This window comes from Pelophylax lessonae (genome assembly GCF_965119305.1).
Source record: "Pelophylax lessonae genome assembly, chromosome: 1".
Taxonomy (NCBI): Eukaryota; Metazoa; Chordata; class Amphibia; order Anura; family Ranidae; genus Pelophylax; species Pelophylax lessonae.
Genome location: NC_138768.1, coordinates 366,905,026 through 366,923,601, shown reverse-complemented (window position 1 = coordinate 366,923,601; position 18,576 = coordinate 366,905,026). Strand labels below are relative to the sequence as shown.

The following is an 18,576-nucleotide window of genomic DNA, read 5'->3' as shown; positions in this document are numbered from 1 at the left end:
CCCTTTGGAATGCACTGGTCAATCCCCTTGTTAAGTGTGCTCTTGAAGCACTCCCATTTTTCCTCCGTGTTCTTTGTTCCCAGGGTTCTATCCCAATTGATATTTTCTAGCAGCGAGCGCAGTTTTGGGAAATTGGCTCTTTTGAAATTCAGTGTCCTTATATTACCCTTGTGCTTCCTATTACTGTAATTAATACTGAAACTTATTGACCTATGGTCACTGTTTCCTAAGTTGCCCCGTATTTCTATATCCGTGAGCAGGTCTGTATTGTTGGTAATCAGTAGGTCAAGTACCGCATTGTTTTTTGTCGGTGCATTCACCATCTGACCCATGAAATTGTCCTGCAAAACATTTAGGAACTGCCTAGCCTTGGCTGAGTGTGCGGTTCCTTCTGCCCAGTCTACATCTGGATAATTAAAGTCCCCCATTATAATGACATTTCCCATCCTTGCTGCCAATCCTATCTGTAAAATGAGGTCCGCCTCCCCCTCCTCCCTCTGGTTGGAGGGCCTATAGCATACGCCCAATATTACCTTCCCCACCGTGCCTTCCCTTTGAAGCTCTACCCATAGGGATTCTGCCTCGTCCTTAGCTCCATTATTAATATCATCCCTCATATTTATCTGTATACTGTTCTTAATATACAGACATACCCCTCCCCCTTTTTTACCTTCTCTATCTCTGTGATAAAGGGAATACCCCTGAATGGTCGCCATCCAGTCATGAGAGCTGTCAAACCAAGTCTCAGTTATCCCCACAAATTCTAAGTCCTCCACCAACATCAGCAACTCCAGCTCTCCCATCTTGTTGGCCAGGCTTCTGGCATTGGTAAACAAACCTCTTAATTTTGACCGGCTACATATATCCTCATTTGATGTTTTTAGGCTGCTCTCTTGATTTTTCCCCTTTCCCACCCTAGGTATAGGAGCTCCGAACACCCTACCGCTAATGCCCCCATTTGTGCCCTCTGAAACTTGCTTTCCACTGGCTAATTCTACATCTGTACCCTCCCCCCCATCACCTAGTTTAAAAGCCCCTCTAACTTTTTGGCCATCTTCTCACCCAGTACGGCTGCACCCTCCCCATTTCCTTGACTCTGGGATACTGTGGAGATTCAATGTGCCTGGCTGTACAGGGTGGGGAATCCCAATTCCCTACATGGGGTGTGCTACATTATATTACATAGATTGATACGATCTCAAGGGGACCTAGCATTACCCATTTTATTTAACTACTACTGAGCCGCACAACGATATTCTCACGTGGACCCAATCCCGACTGGACACACATTATAAGACAGGCTGTCCCAAATTACACACTTGACTTCATTGCGTGTTGCCCTAATACACTCAAACCTCCAATTATGGCTCCCACCCTTTCATACTCTATAAAACTCTATACCTCTATGTCATATTTTTCATCACCCTCAATTTTCCCCTGGACAAAAAATTAAAGCATTTAAGTGGTGAACAGACAAGGGTCTATATTGCATCGGTCACTTCCTACCCCCCTCGGGTCCGCTCTCTCTGACACACTGAAATTCAGTTTCCTCCATATTACCCACTTCCTTAATAAACTTTGGCCCAACAAACGCGAACCCCCGTCTGCAACAAATTATGAACGCTGGTGTGCAGATTCCCAAGATCAAAGAGGGGGCATTACGACCATCTATTCGGCCCTGATGTCCACAATGGACAAGCCTTCTTTTGCCCTTCATTGGGAACGGGATGTAAATATAGAACTTAAGATGGAGGATTGGCACCGTATTTTCCGCAGATCCTTTAAAGGTATTGTTAACATCACCTTGATCGAAACCAATGTGAAAATACTTTCCCGCTGGTATTTGGTCCCTACTCGCCTACACATCATGTTTCCACAGACCTCTCCACTATGTTTCAGGGGCTGTGAACACTTAGGATTCTTCATGCACATTTGGTGGTCTTGCCCCAGGATTATGAGCTTCTGGAACAAAATATTCCAACTCATTAGATTTGTCACAGGAATCCCTCTTCCTCAAACCCCCCCAATCAGCATTTCTTCACGAGAAATTCTCTGGGTCCCCCAAACACTCCTTTTCTCTTATCTTCTTCATGCTCCTAGGCGCCAAACTCACCCTGGCTAAAGCTTGGAAACAACTCTTGGTCTCTTTTAGAGCTGCCAAACGGAAAATTTCCTGGATAATGGCACAAGAAAAAATAGTAGCCATCATGCAGGATAAAGTACCAAGATTCAAGAGTATCTGGGAACCATGGGCACAGCTACAACGAATACCAATTTAACGGTTTACCTTCTCCAGTTACCAGAAACCCCCCAGGGACTACGCCCTTTACTTCTCCCTCTTCCCTATCACTTATCTCTCTATCGACTGTGCTCTAATTATCTTCCTCTCATAGCCAGACTTGTATAAAGTACTCGAAATTTCTACTTGAGTAAAAGTACAAGTGTTCAATCAAAAAGTGACTTAAGTAGAAGTGGAAGTGCTCGCAGAAAAAGTTACTTAAGTGGAAGTACTAAAGTATTCAACATTTTTTTTACTTAAGTATTGCAAGTAGTTTTTTCAAAAAAATTGCTACTTAAGTACTAAAAGTTAAAAGTACCAGTAGTTTTGAAAAAAAAAATTCTACTCAAGTACTGAAAGTAGAAGTAGAAGTAGAAGTACTGTGTTATGTAGTTATTAAAGAAAGAAGTCAAAAGTTTGAACATCATATTGTTTTTTATTATTTGAATTTATTTCAAATGATTTATTCAAATGATTAACCTAAAGGACAATCACAATTCCTTAGGCTGTAACTTTTTGTAAACAAAAAACAGATAAAGTATGTCCCTCCCTTCCCCTTTTAAAGCATCCCTCCTTCTCTTCCCTGCCTGTTTTTTTTTTTCTCCACAGCTTATTGGTGCGCAAAATCATATATAAACCAATGTGATATACAACAATATATTCCAATAATGAAATAAAGGAAGAGTGTATGAAATCTAAGTCAATAAAAAGTTCAAAATATTGTGAATCTTCAAATATATATATGTGACAAAACAAGATGAATATAATTTCATATCTGCTGTTAATGGGAAAGAACCTCCCAACCAGGGCCGGCCTTAGGTGTTCAAGTGCCATGTGCGAGCTGATCCTGTGGCGCCCCCACCAGCGCCCTGCACATTTTTTCTTGCACTTTTTTTGCACTTCATTTGACTTTTCTTTTTTATGATCACTACAAACTTAGCCCCCCTTACATTAGAGACCCCCCTTACATCAGAGACCCCCCTTACATCAGAGACCCCCCAACGGAGCCCCCCTTACAACAGAAACCCCCCAATGGAGCCCCCTTACAACAGAAACCCCCCACAGAGGCCCCACTTACATCAGAGACCCCCCACACAGAGCACCCTTACAGCAGAGACCCCCCAGCCCCCACAAAGAGCCCCCTTTACATCAGAGACCCCCACACAGAGCCCCCCTTACATCAAAGACCCCCCACAAAGAGCCCCCTTACATCAGAGACCCCCATACAGAGCCTCCTTTACATCAGAGACCCCCCCACACAGAGCTCCCCTTACATCAGAACAGAGCCCCCTTACATCAGAGCCCCCCACACAAAGCCCCCCTTACATCAGAGATCCCAACACAGAGCCCCCTTACATCAGAGACCATCCCCACAAAAAGCCCCCTTACTTTAGAGACCCTCACACAAAGCCCCTCTTACATCAGAGACCCCAACACAGAGCCCCCTTACATCAGAGACCATCCCCACAGAGCCCCCCTTACATCAGAGCCCCCCCCATACAGCCCCCCACAGAGCTCCCCTTACATCAGAGCCCATCCACACAGAGCTCCCCTTACATCAGAGCCCCCCACATCAGAGCTCTCCCACACAGAGTCCCCCTTACATCAGAGACCCCCCCACACAGAGCCCCCTTACATCAGAGACCCCCACACATCAGAGACCCCCCACACAGAGACCCTTACATCAGAGACCCCCACACAGAGCCCCCTTACGACAGAGACCCCCCACACAGAGCCCCCTTACACCAGAGACCCCCCACACAGAGCCCCCTTGCATCAAAGACCCCCCACACAGTGCCCCCTTACATCAGAGACCCCCCACACAGAGCCCCCTTACATCAAAGACCCCACACACAAAGCCCCCTTTACATCAGAGACCCCCACACAGAGCCCCCCTTACATCAGAGATCCCCTACACAAAGCCCCCTTACTTTAGAGACCCCTCACACAAAGCCCCGCTTACATCCAGAGACCCCAACACAGAGCCCCCTTACATCAGAGACCATCCCCACAGAGCCCCCCTTACATCAGAGCCCCCCCATAGAGCCCCCCACAGAGCTCCCCCTACATCAGAGCCCCTCCACACAGAGCTCCCCTTACATCAGAGCCCTCCCACACAGAGCCCCCCTTACATCAGAGACCCCCCTTACATCAGAGACCCCCCTTACATCAGAGACCCCTTACATCAGAGACCGCCCACACAAAGCCCCCCCTTACATCAGAGACCCCCCCATGTTTCCCTTAACCAAGATGGCCGTCAGTGCCTCGATCGCACTGCGCATGCGCACGTGCCTCTACTGCGTGGCCGCCGGAATCCCCGCCTCCCGGCGCGGAGACGTCAGCGAATGGAGACAAGGAGGGGAGGAGCGGAGTGGCCGAAGGCCGCCACACATGTCAGAGTGCCGAGAGGATCATGTGGGAGCACTCCACGCCGGCCCAGCGGAAGCCTGGAGCGGAACAACGCTACCCAAATGGCCAGAGACCAGGTACCCATGAAAAAGGGGGGTATCTTTACCTTTGCCTTCCTATAGAAAAGGGGAGGAGAGGGGGGAAGGCAGAATAGGGAGGATAATTGAAAGAGTAGGAGAGAGCAGTAAGGAGGGAAACCAAACAAAAAAGAAAAAGGGAAAGGCAGAGAAAAGTAACGATGCAGCACAAAAAAAATATTGGAGTAGAAGTATCGAAATCATCGAAAAAATGTAGTGAAGTAAAAGTAGAAGTAGGAGTAAAAAATTCTACTCTAGGAAAGTACAGATACCGCATTTCGGTACTTAAGTACAGTACTTAAGTAGTTCTACTTTGTTACTATACATCTCTGCTCATAGCCTTATTGACCTTTCCACCCTTCCTCTCCCCCCCGGGAACTTTCACAGTGACCCTTTAAGCCGAAAGGGTCCCTCCTTTCTCTTTTGGCTGAGGTACCGCCTGGACTCCAAATGTGTCGCAACCTTCCCCAGGTGCTTGGGACCAGGAGCGACCTTGGGATGCACGGCACCTATGAAGGCTGAAGGAACATAATATTCCTGTTTTTACACCATGATCTCCACGCTACACATTGCGTTCCAGAAGACGGTTGTATTATGAATTGGTGGTGTTGATTACGGTATATATCTTTTTTGTACTTGTTAATAATGTATTATTATATTTTCTTTCTCAATAAAAATGATTGAAAGTTAAATTACAGATATCGAGTAAAATTACCTACAATATTTAGTCCCAGGGTAGCTAAATATCGCAACATAGGAGACATGATCCCAAACCACAAGATTTTTTCAGAATAAATATTTGGGGATTTTTCTGTGAATCTGACAGAAAAAGCACAGATGTAAAGCGTGCAGGAAAAACAAGGCAACCTTGCAGAAGCACAGGGGGAACCCTATGTACCTTTAGATTTCCTAATTTACTTTCATGTCAGCTACTCCTTTTGTCTTAATACCCAGTATTTCTGGGTATGCAATTTACTTGTAAATTCCCTCCGCTTCCCACAATGTACTGATCAGTGATCAGTGACCCATCACCAAGCTCATGCACCGTTACAATTCACAGATGTTTTAGATTTTTTTTTATTCACTTCATTGGATACACTATATTACCAAAAGTATTGGGACACTTGCCTTTACACGCCCATGAACTTTAATGGCATCCCACTCTTAGTCTGTAGGGTTCAGTATTGAGTTGGCCCACCCTTTGCAGTTATAACAGCTTCAACTCTTCTGGGAAGTCTGCCCAGTGTCCACAAGGTTTAGGAGTTTGTCTATGGGAATGTTTGACCATTCTTCTAGAAGCACATTTTTGAGGTCAGGCACTGATGTCAATGAGAAGGCCTGGCTCACAGTTTCCGCTCAAATTCACCCCAAATGTGTTTTATCGGGTTGAGGTCAGGACTCTGTGCAGGCCAGTCAAGTTCCTCCACCCCAAGCTTGCTCATCCATGTTTCTAAGAACCTTGCTTTGTGCACTGGTCTAAATCATTTGATGGAGGGGGGATTATGGTGTGGGGTTGTCTTTCAGGAGTTGGGCTTGGCTACTTAGTTTGGCTCCTTAGTTTGTGCAGGCCAGTCAAGTTCCTCCACTCCAGAGTCCTGACCTCAACCTGATAGAACACCTTTGGGATGAATTAGAGCTCAGACTGCGAGCCAGGCCTTCTCTCCAACAGCAGTTACTGACCTCACAAATGCACTTTTGGAAGAATGGTCACACATTCCCATAGACACACTATGCTCTTATATCTGCAAAGAGTGAACCAACTCAATATTGGACCCTACGGACTAAGACTTGGATGCCATTAAAGTTCTTTTGGATGTAAAAGCAGGTGTACCAATACTTTTGGTAATATAGTGTATGTTCAGGTAGCCTCAGACAAGCAGGTTACATACATATACAAACTGCATGTAAGCCCTGTGTTCTTTCCATCGCTGAGTAAAAACTGTGTGAAACTGTAAAAGGTTATTGTTACTGCAGTAAAACACTAAGAGGCAAAGATCTTAGTCGCACAGTATGTAACTAGTAGATAACATATCTAAACAGAGGCCAGGCAAGAAATGTTTCTTTTGCAGAAAGATATAGCAAGATACACAAATCAGCACATTTAAAAAAAAAAACAGGAGAGAATATAACGAACATGAGCTTGAAAAGTACAAAGGTTAATACAGTTCCCGCTGTTAAGAAACAAGTCAAACCAGTTTGGGCAAAGGCGTCCATAGAGAGGAACACACAACATTTCTATTTTTTTTTTTTTCTTCATAAGTCACTGGGGAATCAAAGACCATGAATTTGAAGTCAGGTAAATGTTTTTCTGTCCTTTTTAATACATTTTTTATTTATTTTCCATATGAAAACTTTTCATTTGCTAGTACAAATCACTGCTTAATGAAAGCATAAATAATTGCCAAATCTATAAAGAAGGAGAAGGGGAATGACAAGTAGTAGCATGGGCTATTGTGTAATTTCATTCTTGTCTTGTATTATGTTACTTATATTACATTGCATGTGTGATATCAGTCTGTTTTGTTCTATTTCTTGTTTAAAGAGTAATGCCACTTTTTTCGATAAAAAAAGACAAATAAAAAAAAAAAAAAATCCCCTCTGAGTGATCAATGTAAATTGCAAGCATTTTACCAAACTTTGTTGCAGAGTTCTACCTGTTTCTACTCTGAAAAATTAGCTCTTCCGTTAGATCATGCGTCACAGGACTGAGGCTCGGTTCACATTTATGCGATGCGGGAAGGCTGCGAATTTGCAGCCTGTTCCCGCATCGCACACGCACCCCCGGCAGTTCACACTGCCATATGCGATACGCTGGGGGTGTCAATGTAATCTTAACGACACCCCCAGTTTGATCGCATATCGCAGTGCGATCGTGCAGTTCGCACAGGATGGGATCGCACAAGTGTGAACCGCTGTGCGATCCGATCCTGATGCGGCTGCAAAAATGCCTCCTGTGCGTGTTTGCTCCGGGTGCGATGCGAATTTAGCCATACAAACTGTATGGCTAAACTCGCACCGCACAGCTGATCGCATGTAATGTCGGAGCAGTGCGCTCCGACATTACATGTGAACCCGGCACTCGCACAAATGTGAACCGGGGCTGATACTGAATGGGAGTGACTTTTTAATTTCTGATCAGCTGATGCATTTGCAAGACTCTTAATGAGAAGAGGGGCAGGGTCTGAATGTAAAAGCTTTAAAAGTGACTAATCCTTTAGGAGCATCTCATCAAAACATACATTTTTGTTGTAGAGGATGCTGAAAATCTGACTTGTATCTTAGTGCAGACTTTGGGGGAAATCAGTGAGCCAATCACACAAGCGGGAAATTACATCCTGGGTGGGGGAGGGGGGGAGTTGTGTTGCGTACACCATCTATGTACAGAATGCCTTCAGGTCGCCTTATTGCGTTGAATTTTACAGCAAATTACAGCACTGCAGATTGAAAAGGAAGTAGCATTTTTAAAACAATAAATTACAATATGGCTTGTAGCTCAATTGTATACACTATATTATTTTTTTTTTTTTTATATTTTTTCCCACAAAAGTTGAGTTATGTTTTAATAGACATTGACTTAACCTAATGAATACATTTGGGATAAGATATCCATAAAATGCACATTTTGTTAAATTGTTAACAAATAGAAGGTCCTGTTGGCACTACATGTGCCTTTCTTTTAATAAATTATATTTTTTATTTCTTGTAAATTAGCTTTTTATGATTTTTCTATTGATTTATTTTTGCCATTTTGCATCAGCTACTCATGACCCACAATGGGCGAAAAGTCACCAAATTTGTTAAGGCCGCTAATTAATAAATGAGGCCACATTGTAAATATATTTTTGTCAGGCTCTTGGGCAGATGGGAACTATGCTGTGGCTGATGTAACTTATTTGACCATTAGGGATGGGTGAACAGATTAGTGGGAATCAGAGCTAGCAGTGGATCAGACCACATCTCTTGAAGTAGAGGCTTGCAAATAATTTGTAATCCATACTGGAGGGATGAAGGGAGGGGTGCATGCTTTTTAATGCCACGTGTGCATTTTTTTGGGGATACTGGCAGACCTGGTTTTTCTCACTTGCATTCCCTCTGACAAAGGGGTGAAATTTCCACAAAGTAAAACCTCAGGCTTTAGAGAATGTTAACATTTCATGTGTCCTGTAGAGAGGTAGAAAAGCGGGAGAGACTAGTGGCTGTTGTTAGGAGAAATTGTGTACAATTCAAAAACTGCTGTTAAAAATTCAAATGGTATCTGCATCTTAAAGAGGAGTTCTGACCCCCCCCACGAAAAAATGAAAAGTCAGCAGCTACAAATACTAAGCTGCTGACTTTTATTATTAGGACTTACCTGTCCAGGGTTCCTGTTATGTCGGCACCTGAAACTGATTTTTGGATCAGCTCTCGGGTGCTGGCGCCGCCATTCAAGGTAAGGGAAACTAGCAGTGAAGCCTTTCGGCTTAACATTCTGTTCCCTACTGCGCATGCATAGTGTAGGGAGGAGGAAGGAGGAGGGGGGTCGAACTTCCGAGAGACGGCGCAGTGCTGCCGTCTCCCGGAAGTGGGGAAGGGTACCTGTCAAAAACAGCGGAGGTTCCACTTTTGGGTGGCTTTAACTTAGACTAGTTAACAAGCTGTCCGTACAGGTAGAACTTCATGTGATTATAAAGAAAAATAAATAAATAAATCACAAGCATGTTTACATGTACCTGCTTTGTGTAATGGAATTGCCCAGAGTGGCCCCAAACCTCCTCTTCTTGGGTCCCCTGCCAGTTCTCCTGGCCCCTCCTCTCTGTCCAGTACCCCCATAGGAAGCTGTTTGAAATATGAAATGAAATAAAAAGGCCCTAGCAACATTAGAAACAATATTAATGGTGGAATGATTTGTTATGTTTCTGTTATACCATGTTTCTTCAATAAACTTTTTGGAAAAAAAAAAAAAAGATAAACACCATAAAAACATCAAAATGAAAAAAAAGCAAGGGAGGGCCCAGCAACTAAACAGCAATTGACAGGACAGAGCTCTGTATTATTTACATTCACAGAGCTCTGTCATGTCATCCTTTTCACTGATCAGCAGGTGCTAGTGGTCAATCATTGGCAGGGACCCGCTGATTGGCTTGTGCTGTGACTAATCACAGCACAGCTGGGAAGGCCCCTACCTGGAAGTACTACATCACGTATCTATTACGTGATCCAGCGCAGGAAAGCCGCTTTGCCTCTGTACTCCTACATGAGGCGGTCAGCAAGCGGTAAAAATAAAGACATGTAAATTGAATGTCACTCATGTCATTCAGTAATGTAGATACTCATTATTCACAATGACTTTCCACATGAGGATGTTGATGTTGATATTGATATAGCAACCTGCCACCTGACAACCTGCCACCTTACATTGCTCTCCTGTCACACATTAAAGTTTAAGGTTCCATGTGCATTTAGATTTTAAAAATGTTAAATTCAAAAAAGATCTGGTTATAAGCCTTTATATTTGTATTTGTGTTATTTAAGCAAGAATAAAGTTGTTTGCTATGAGTACTTGTAGCTGTGTATCAAGACTATATTGAATAGTCATACTAATGTAGAACATCGTTTTGAATGCACTTGCTCTTTCTTCTGAGCAAGCCAAAATAAAGGAAGAAGAGACATGTGCCTCCTCATATTGTAAAGATAAGTATTTTAATAATCTTTATTCTTGTGAGTATAATAAGGTAATAACTGAGGGAAGCATAGGTATTAAAAGCTTCCTCAGTTTTAATTTGGATATCCATGGCCATGGAGTGTGCCAAAGATTTCAGTGTATGGGTACTCAAGGAAAGGGCAATAGTGATGATTAGGCTCTTAAGACTTGGAAATTCGTAGCAATAAACACTGTACAGGAAGCATTTAAAGACTGTGTTTATTTCCTTTACAGCTTTGAAGAACCTACTGGGAGAACTTTTTTCATTTGAAGTGACTGTGGTTCTAATTGCCTTAACAACTGTTTTACTTGTACTGAAATCACGTAAAAGAAGAGGACTTGCTTTGCCAGGCCCATGGTCACTGCCTATTGTAGGGAACTTCTTTCAGATTGGAGATCAAGCTCATATATCTCTTACTGAGATGAGAAAACTGTATGGCGATGTCTTCCTCCTCAAATTTGGCATGATGCCTATAGTGGTTGTAAGTGGTTCTGACACAGTAAAAAAGGTCCTTGGTAAACAAGGGGAACATTTTGCAAACAGGCCAGAATTCTATTCCTTTTCTCTGCTGGCCAATGGACAAAGTATGACATTTTCAGAGAAGTACAGTGAAGCCTGGAAAATACATAAGAAAATAATGCAAAATGCTTTAAGGTCTTTTTCAAAAGAAGAGGCCAGTTCATCAAACTGCTCATGTCGTCTTGAAGAATACATATCTGCTGAAGCATCAGAGCTGGTTAACAATATGACACAACTGTCAGCAAAGCAGGGGAGTTTCAACCCTCTCCCTCTTGTAACAATTACCGTTGCCAATGTTGTCTGCGCCTTGTGTTTTGGTAAGAGATATAATCATCATGACAAAGAGTTTCTCCAAATAGTTGAACTAAATGATGACCTCCAAAGATTGTCTGGGGCTGGACTTCTGGCAGATTTTATTCCAGTTTTAAAGTATTTTCCATCATCTGCCCTTAATGAGCTGAAGAAGTTTATAGGATCTTTGAATGATTTCATAGCTAAATCTGTACAAGATCACTATGAGTCACATGATGAGGTAAGTGGCCATAAATAATTGTTTTATTAGTAAAAAAAATAGTTTTAACTTTTTCTGTTGTTTTAATCACTCTGCTCTTGAAACTTTTAACATTTAAATGATAATAGTACCAATTTCTGCAGGATTTATGTTTTCATGCTGTTACTCATCCTATAATAGTCCCTACTCAAGTTACCTAAGCCAAATACAGAACCCAAACTAACTCAATTCTTACTTGTCCTCATTTAAGCTCTTTCACTTTTTCAAGGGACATATCATGGTTATGCTATTTACAGTATCTCCCAAAAGTGAGTACACCCCTCACACTTTTGTAAATATTTTATTATATCTTTTCATGTGACAACACTGAAGAAATGACACTTTGCTACAATGTAAAGTAGAGAGCTTGTATAACATTATAAATTTGCTGTTCCCTCAAAATAACTCAACACACAGCCATTAACCACTTACAGACTGCTCACGTTGCTGCTACTGCAGCAAAGTGGCAGCCCTGTGTCCAGCGACTTAGACCTACGTCGCTGGATTCCTCGCTGTCTCTGCAGCATGCGCCACTGGAGGAACGCTCCCGCTGTGTTTAGACACAGTGGGAGTCGGGCCGGAGGAGGAAAGACAGCGATCACCATTTCTCTTCCCCGATCATCGGGGAAAGAGTGAGAAAATCCGCCCGCTTGTGTAAACAAAGCGGGCAGATCTTCTCTGTGACAGACAGGAACAGATCACAGGATTCAGCATAGCTGAACCTGCGATCTCTGTCTCTGTCACAGAACCCCCTCCGCCCACACACGTCAGTAAGCATGAGGCACACGTTTAACCCCTTGATCCCCAACAGTGTTAACCCCTTCCCTGCCAGTGTCATCATTACAGTAACAGTGCATATTTTTAGCACTGATTACTGTAGTAATGTCACTGGTCCCCCCAAAAGTGTCAAAAATGTCAGTTAGGGGTCCGATCTGTCCGCCGCAATATCACAGTCCCGCAAAAAATCGCAGATCGATGCCATTACTAGTAAGAAAAAATAAAAAAATAAAAATGACAAATCTTTCCCCGTAGTCAGTAACTTTTGTGCAAACCAATCAAAATACACTTATTGCGATTTTTTTTTTACCAAAAATATGTAGCAGAAAACAAATTGGCCTATAATGTTAAATTTTGATTTGTAAATTTTTGGGGGGAAATGTAATATATATGAATGTGACAAATATTGTTTTTTTTTTTTCAAACTGGTCGCTATTTTTTTCAAAAATTAAAAATCGCACAGGTGATCAAATACAACCAAAAGAAAGCTCTATTTGTGGAGAAAAAAAAGGATGGAAAGTTAATTTGGGTACAGCGTCGCAATTGTCCGTTAAAATAGCGCAGTGCCGAATCGCAAAATATGGCCTGGTCAGGAAGGGGGTAAAATCTTCCAGTCTTAAAGTGGTTAAAAATATGCTGATTGAGAATTTTTTTGTCAAAGACATGTAGCTAAATACATTTTCGCCTAAATATATGACAAAAATTTAATATATTGGATATTTTTTAACTGTCAAAGTAGAAAATGTCAATTTTTCGCAAAAGTTTCGCTCTTTTTTTATTAATATTGCAAAAAATAAAAAGCACAGAGGTGATTAAATATCACCAAAAAAAATCTCTATTTGTGGGAAAAAAAGGACATAAATTTCATTTGGGTATAGCATTGCATGACCGCGCAATTGTCAGTTAAATTCACGCAGTGCCAAGTTGAAAAAAGTGGCCTGGTCATTAAGCCGGAAAATCCTCCGGTCTTAAAGTGGTTAATATCTAAACCGCTGGCAACAAAAGTGAGTACACCTCTAAGTCAAAATGTCCAAATTGGGCCCAAACTGTCAATATTTTGTGTGTCCACCATTATTTTCCAGCACTACCTTGGGCATGGCATTCACCAGAGCTTCACAGGTTGCCCTTGAAGTCCTCTTCCACTCCTTCACTAGGACTTCATGGAGCTGGTGGATGTTAGAGACCTTGCACTCCTCCACCTTCCGTTTAAGGATGCCCCACAGATGCTCAATAGAGTTTATGTCTGGAGACATGCTTGGTCTGTCCATCACCTTTAACCCCAGCTTCTTTATCAAGGCAGTGGTTGTCTTGGAGTTGTGTTTGTGGTCATTATCATGTTGGAATACTGCCCTGCGGCCCAGTCTCTGAAGGGGGGGATCATGCTCTGCTTCAATATATCACAGTACATGTTGGCATTCAGGGTTCCCTCAATGAACTGTAGCTCCCCAGTGCCGGCAGCACTTATGCAGCCTCAGACCATAATACTCCCACCACCATGCTTGACTGTAGGCAAAACACACTTGTCTTTGTACTCCTCACCTGGTTGCCTCCAGGCACGCTTGACACCATCTGAACCAAATAAGTTTATATTGGTCTCATGAGACCACAGGACATGGTTCCAGTGCTCCATTTCCTTAGTCTGCTTGTCTTCAGCAAACTGTTTGCGGGCTTTCTTGTGTGTCATCTTTAGAAGAGGCTTCCTTCTAGGATGACAACCATGCAGATCAATTTTATGCAGTGTGCAGCTTATGGTCGGGTAATGATGACCCGCTGATCTCCCACCCCTTCAACCTTGGCAACAATGCTGGCAGCACTCATACTCATGTTGCCAGCGGTTTAGGCATTAATGGCTGTGTGTTGAGTTATTTTGAAGGGACAGCAAATTTACACTGTTATACAAGCTGTACACTCACTACTTTACATTGTAGCAAAGTGTCATTTCTTCAGTATTGTCACGTGGAAAGATATATTAAAATATTTACAAAAATGTGAGGGGTGTACTAACTTTTGTGAGCTACTGTATATGTGATGTTTTGAAGATCTGTAATCAAAACATGATTGGAGAAAAAATACATTTTATTTATAAAATATCTTACACTTATTTATAAAATATCTTAGAGGAAGGGTGCCCTGGTATAGAGAGGACTGGACCCAAGCTACGTTGCATACAAGGTTACAAAAACCTTGTATGGCTCCCCAATACTGTAAAATGTAAACAGATACCAAGTAATCAGGCAGGTATCACCATAAAGCTTTTATGAGTAAAAGGTTTTGTATATGCTTCTAAATGTTTATTGTGTTTTCATATACAGTATCACTGTGGGATTACTTTTGGGCATGATACTTATTTTTGTGTGCAGCGATATCTGTATTGATATTTAATAATTGCACATGAACTTCAGCTATAAAACAGCTATAAAACAGCTACGTTAAAAATGTAATATAACTTGTCATATGTACAAATGTAAATATTTTGTAATATGTTCAAATTTAATATATAAAATGTAATATAGACTGTTGGTGCTATATAAATCCTAAATAATAGTAGTAATAATAATAATTATGTTCTAAGTCCATCTATTTTATTGCACTTGTTGTAATATGGGAAGGAGGATGAGATTTGGATCAGGATATCCCCATAGTACTCTAGATCTCAAACATTAGGTTGGACCTCAAAGTTTCTTATGGTTACCTTCAACATCAGACTGTGCTGGTGATGCTCCTGCAGAGCTCTGGTTCCTTGGCAATTGGGGGTAAATTGGTACCTCAGTCTCTACATCCAAGGAAAGGCAGCATGGAAACGCTCCTGTAAATAATTTTACTACACTATACCTCACCACAAGTTCATATGTAGGGAAAAGGTGCAGCTTTGCCTTGCACCCTTATTTGGAACAGCCTACAACTTCAGGGGTACCTCCTAGGAGAGCAGATCTCTTCATCCTCCTATGTCCCTAGTTCCTAAGTCGAGGAGAGATTGGCTTTAAGCTGACAACCTCACAGGGCAAAAGCCCAGGAGGAAAGAGACAGAAAGGAATGTGGCTCCAACACTTACGTAATAGTTCTTCCAGCATGCCTCAGCAGTTTCCTCAGACCCAGTTGTGGGCGGGGCCACTCATCCTCCACATGGGGGTACCTTTTCGCTCATATGCACGCTCATCAATGCCCAGGACCAGGCAGGGACCATGTTCATGTGAGATTCAAACATTATTGTGGATCCCCAGGTTAGAGGTGAGTTGTAGACAGTGTGCAGCAATAAAAGTCCTTCTGTCCCATCGCCAGGTGTTCCCGCCCTTTCTTATCCACTTAAGCCCCGGAAGATTTTACCCCCTTCCTGACCAGGGCCTATTTTGCGATTCGGCACTGCATTATTTTAACGGGCAATTGCGCGTCGTGCGGCGCTGTACCTAAACGAATTTGACATCCTTTTTTTCCCACAAACAGAGCTTTCTTTTGGTGGTATTTGATTACCTGTGCGATTTTTTGATCATGCGCTATAAACAAAAAAAGAGCGTCAATTTTGCAAAAATAACAATTTTTTTCAAATTTTTTTATATGAAATCCCCCCCCCCCCCAAAATGTAAAAATCTAAATTTTTTAACATTTTAGGCCAATTTGTTTTATGCTACATATGTTTGGTAAAAAAAAATCACAAACAGCGTATTTTGATTGGTTTGCGCAAAAGTTATTGTGTTTACTAACTAAGGGAAAGATTTTTGTCATTTTTTTTTTTTTTTTAACGAGTAATGGCGGCGATCTGCGATTTTTTTTTTTGCTGGACTGCGACATTGCGGCAGACGAATCGGACCCTTGACTGACATTTTTGACACTTTTGGGGTTACCAGTGACATTACTACAGTAATAAGTGCTATACATATGCACTGTTACTGTAAAAATGACACTGGCCGGGAAGGAGTTAACTTTATTTGAGAAGGAGGGATTAAGTGTGTCCCTAGGGGCGTGCTTCTAACTGTGGATTCATTGAATCATTGGATGTGGCTACTGGTGTAAGAACAGAGATCAACGGTCCTACATAGCAGAATGTAAATCAGCATTAGGCAGTCGGCAAGTGGTTAAAAAAGAGCTGTCACAGCTCTGGCAGCTCATTGCCAGTAGGCGTGTGAAGCGGCGGGGGCGTCTTTTTTATTCTCCTATTTTTCGGGTGTGCGCCGGACGACGTGATTGATGATGGATTTACATCGGGGGACACTTTTTTTAATAAAGAACTTGTCAGAAACTGTTTTTTGTCTTTATTTTTTTGTACACATTTTTGGTGAATGGGTAGGGGTGCGATGTACCCGATATCCACTCACATAGAAGCGGGTCGTGATCTGGGGGACCCCTTGTTAAAGGGGTTTTCCAGATTCCGATAAGCCTCCCCCCTGCAGACCCCCACAACCACAGCCCATGGTTGTCGGGAAGAGACCCCTGTCCCCATCAACATGGGGACAAGGTGCTTTGGGACGGGGGGGCAGAGCCCCCTCTGCTCCAAAGCACCTACCCCCCATGTTGAGGGCATGTGGCCTGGTATGGTTAAGGAGGCGGGGGACCTCGCTCGTCCCCACCCCCATCCTGTCCAGCCAGGCTGTATGCTCGGATAAGGGTCTGGTATGAATTTTAAGGGGAATCCCACGCCGTTTTTTGTTTTTTACTTTTGGCGTGGGGTTACCCTTAAAATCCATACAAGACCTGAGGGGCCTGGTATGGACTGGGGGGGGCCCCACAAAAGGTTTTTTCATTTTTTTATCTTTATTGCCGGGAGCCGACAATACATTACAGCCGCAAGCAAGTTTAACCACTTCCCGCCCGCCCTATTACAAAATGACGGTGGGAATGTGGTTGTGTTATCCTGACCGGACGTCATATGACGGCGGCAGGATAACACAGCTCTGGGCGCCCCCCGGGGGCGCGCAGAGCGGCGATCGGTGATGCGAGGTGTCAGTTTGACACCCTGCATCTCCGATCTCGGTAAAGAGCCTCTGACGGAGGCTCTTTACTATGTGATCAGCCGTGTCCAATCACGGCTGGTCACATAGTAAATAGGAACAGCCGCTGATCGGCTTTCCTTAGTTCGTGCCTGACAGGCACGAGTAAAGGAGCGCCGATCGGCGGCTCCCCTGACAGGATCATTGATTACCAGTGCAGACCCTCAGGGGGGGGGGGGATGCCACTAGATCCACCAGGGATGCCCACTATGACCCCAGGGATGCCCACTATGACCCCAGGGATGCCCACTATGGCCACCAGGGATGGCAATCAGGGCTCAGGGAGCCCCCCATTGCCCTCCCCATCAGTGCTGCCCACCAGTGCCCTCCCTATCAGTGCTGCCCACAAGTGCCCATCATTGCCATCCTTTAGTGTCGCCCACCAGTGCCCATTATTGCCCACCGGTGCCGCCTATCAGTGCCCATTAGTGCCCATCAGTGCCGCCTGTCAGTGCCGATCAGTGCCGCCCATCAGTGCCCATCAGTGCCCACCAGTGCCGCCTATCAGTGCCCATTAGTGCCCGTCAGTGCCACCTATCAGTGCCTGTCAGTGCCACCTATCAGTGTCCATCAATGCTGCCTATCAGTGCCCATAAGTGCCGCCTATCAGTGCCCACCAATGCTGCATATCAGTGCTACCTATCGGTGCCACATATCAGTGCCTATCAGTGCCGCATATCAGTGCCGCCTATCAGTGCCGCCTATCAGTGCCACCCCATCAGTGCCACCCCATCAGTGCCTCCTCATCAGTGCCTGTCAGTGCAGTCTCATCAGTGCTCATCAGTGCAGGAAAAAAATTATTTATTTACAAAATTGTATATCATAAACAAAAAAACTATTTTTTCTTTCAAACTTTTCGGTCTTTTTTTATTTGTTTAGCAAAAAGGAAAAAACCCAAAGGTGATCAAATACCACCAAAAGAAAGCTCTATTTGTGGGGGGAAAATGACATAAATTTGGTGTAGGTACAGTGTTGCATGACCGCGCAATTGTCATTCAAAATGCAACAGCGCTAAAAGGGGAAAATTGGCCTTAAGTGCCCTGTATTAAAGTGGTTAAATGACATTTTTCCCTTAGAAATGTCAGTATTGCTGCAACGGGCTACAAACATCGCACAAATGCGCCACTTTACAGGCACATTAAGGGGCCCCCCCGGGCACAATATTTAAAGGAATTTTTCATTTTTATTGTTTCACTTTATGCATTATTAAAATAATAATTTTGCTCCTGTAAAAACGATTGTTTTAAAAAAAATATTTTTGCATTGATTCATGTCCCCCAGGGCAGTACCCAGTACACTGGGC

The 18,576-nt window shown here is 43.2% G+C and overlaps 1 protein-coding gene across 1 annotated transcript in view; it reads left to right on the top strand.

Moving 5' to 3' along the window:
• Positions 1-6,920: 6,920 nt before the first annotated feature.
• The window catches only part of LOC309545694 (cytochrome P450 1A1-like), a gene marked incomplete at its 3' end in the record, with an annotated part of 35,899 nt that continues 24,243 nt past the window's right edge, over positions 6,921-18,576 (top strand). The window contains exons 1-2 of the mRNA XM_082245030.1: positions 6,921-7,060; positions 10,679-11,496. Of these exons, the coding sequence (XP_082101156.1) occupies positions 7,045-7,060; positions 10,679-11,496 (834 nt within the window). The 5' untranslated portion in view covers positions 6,921-7,044. The remainder of the gene's footprint in view (positions 7,061-10,678; positions 11,497-18,576) is intronic.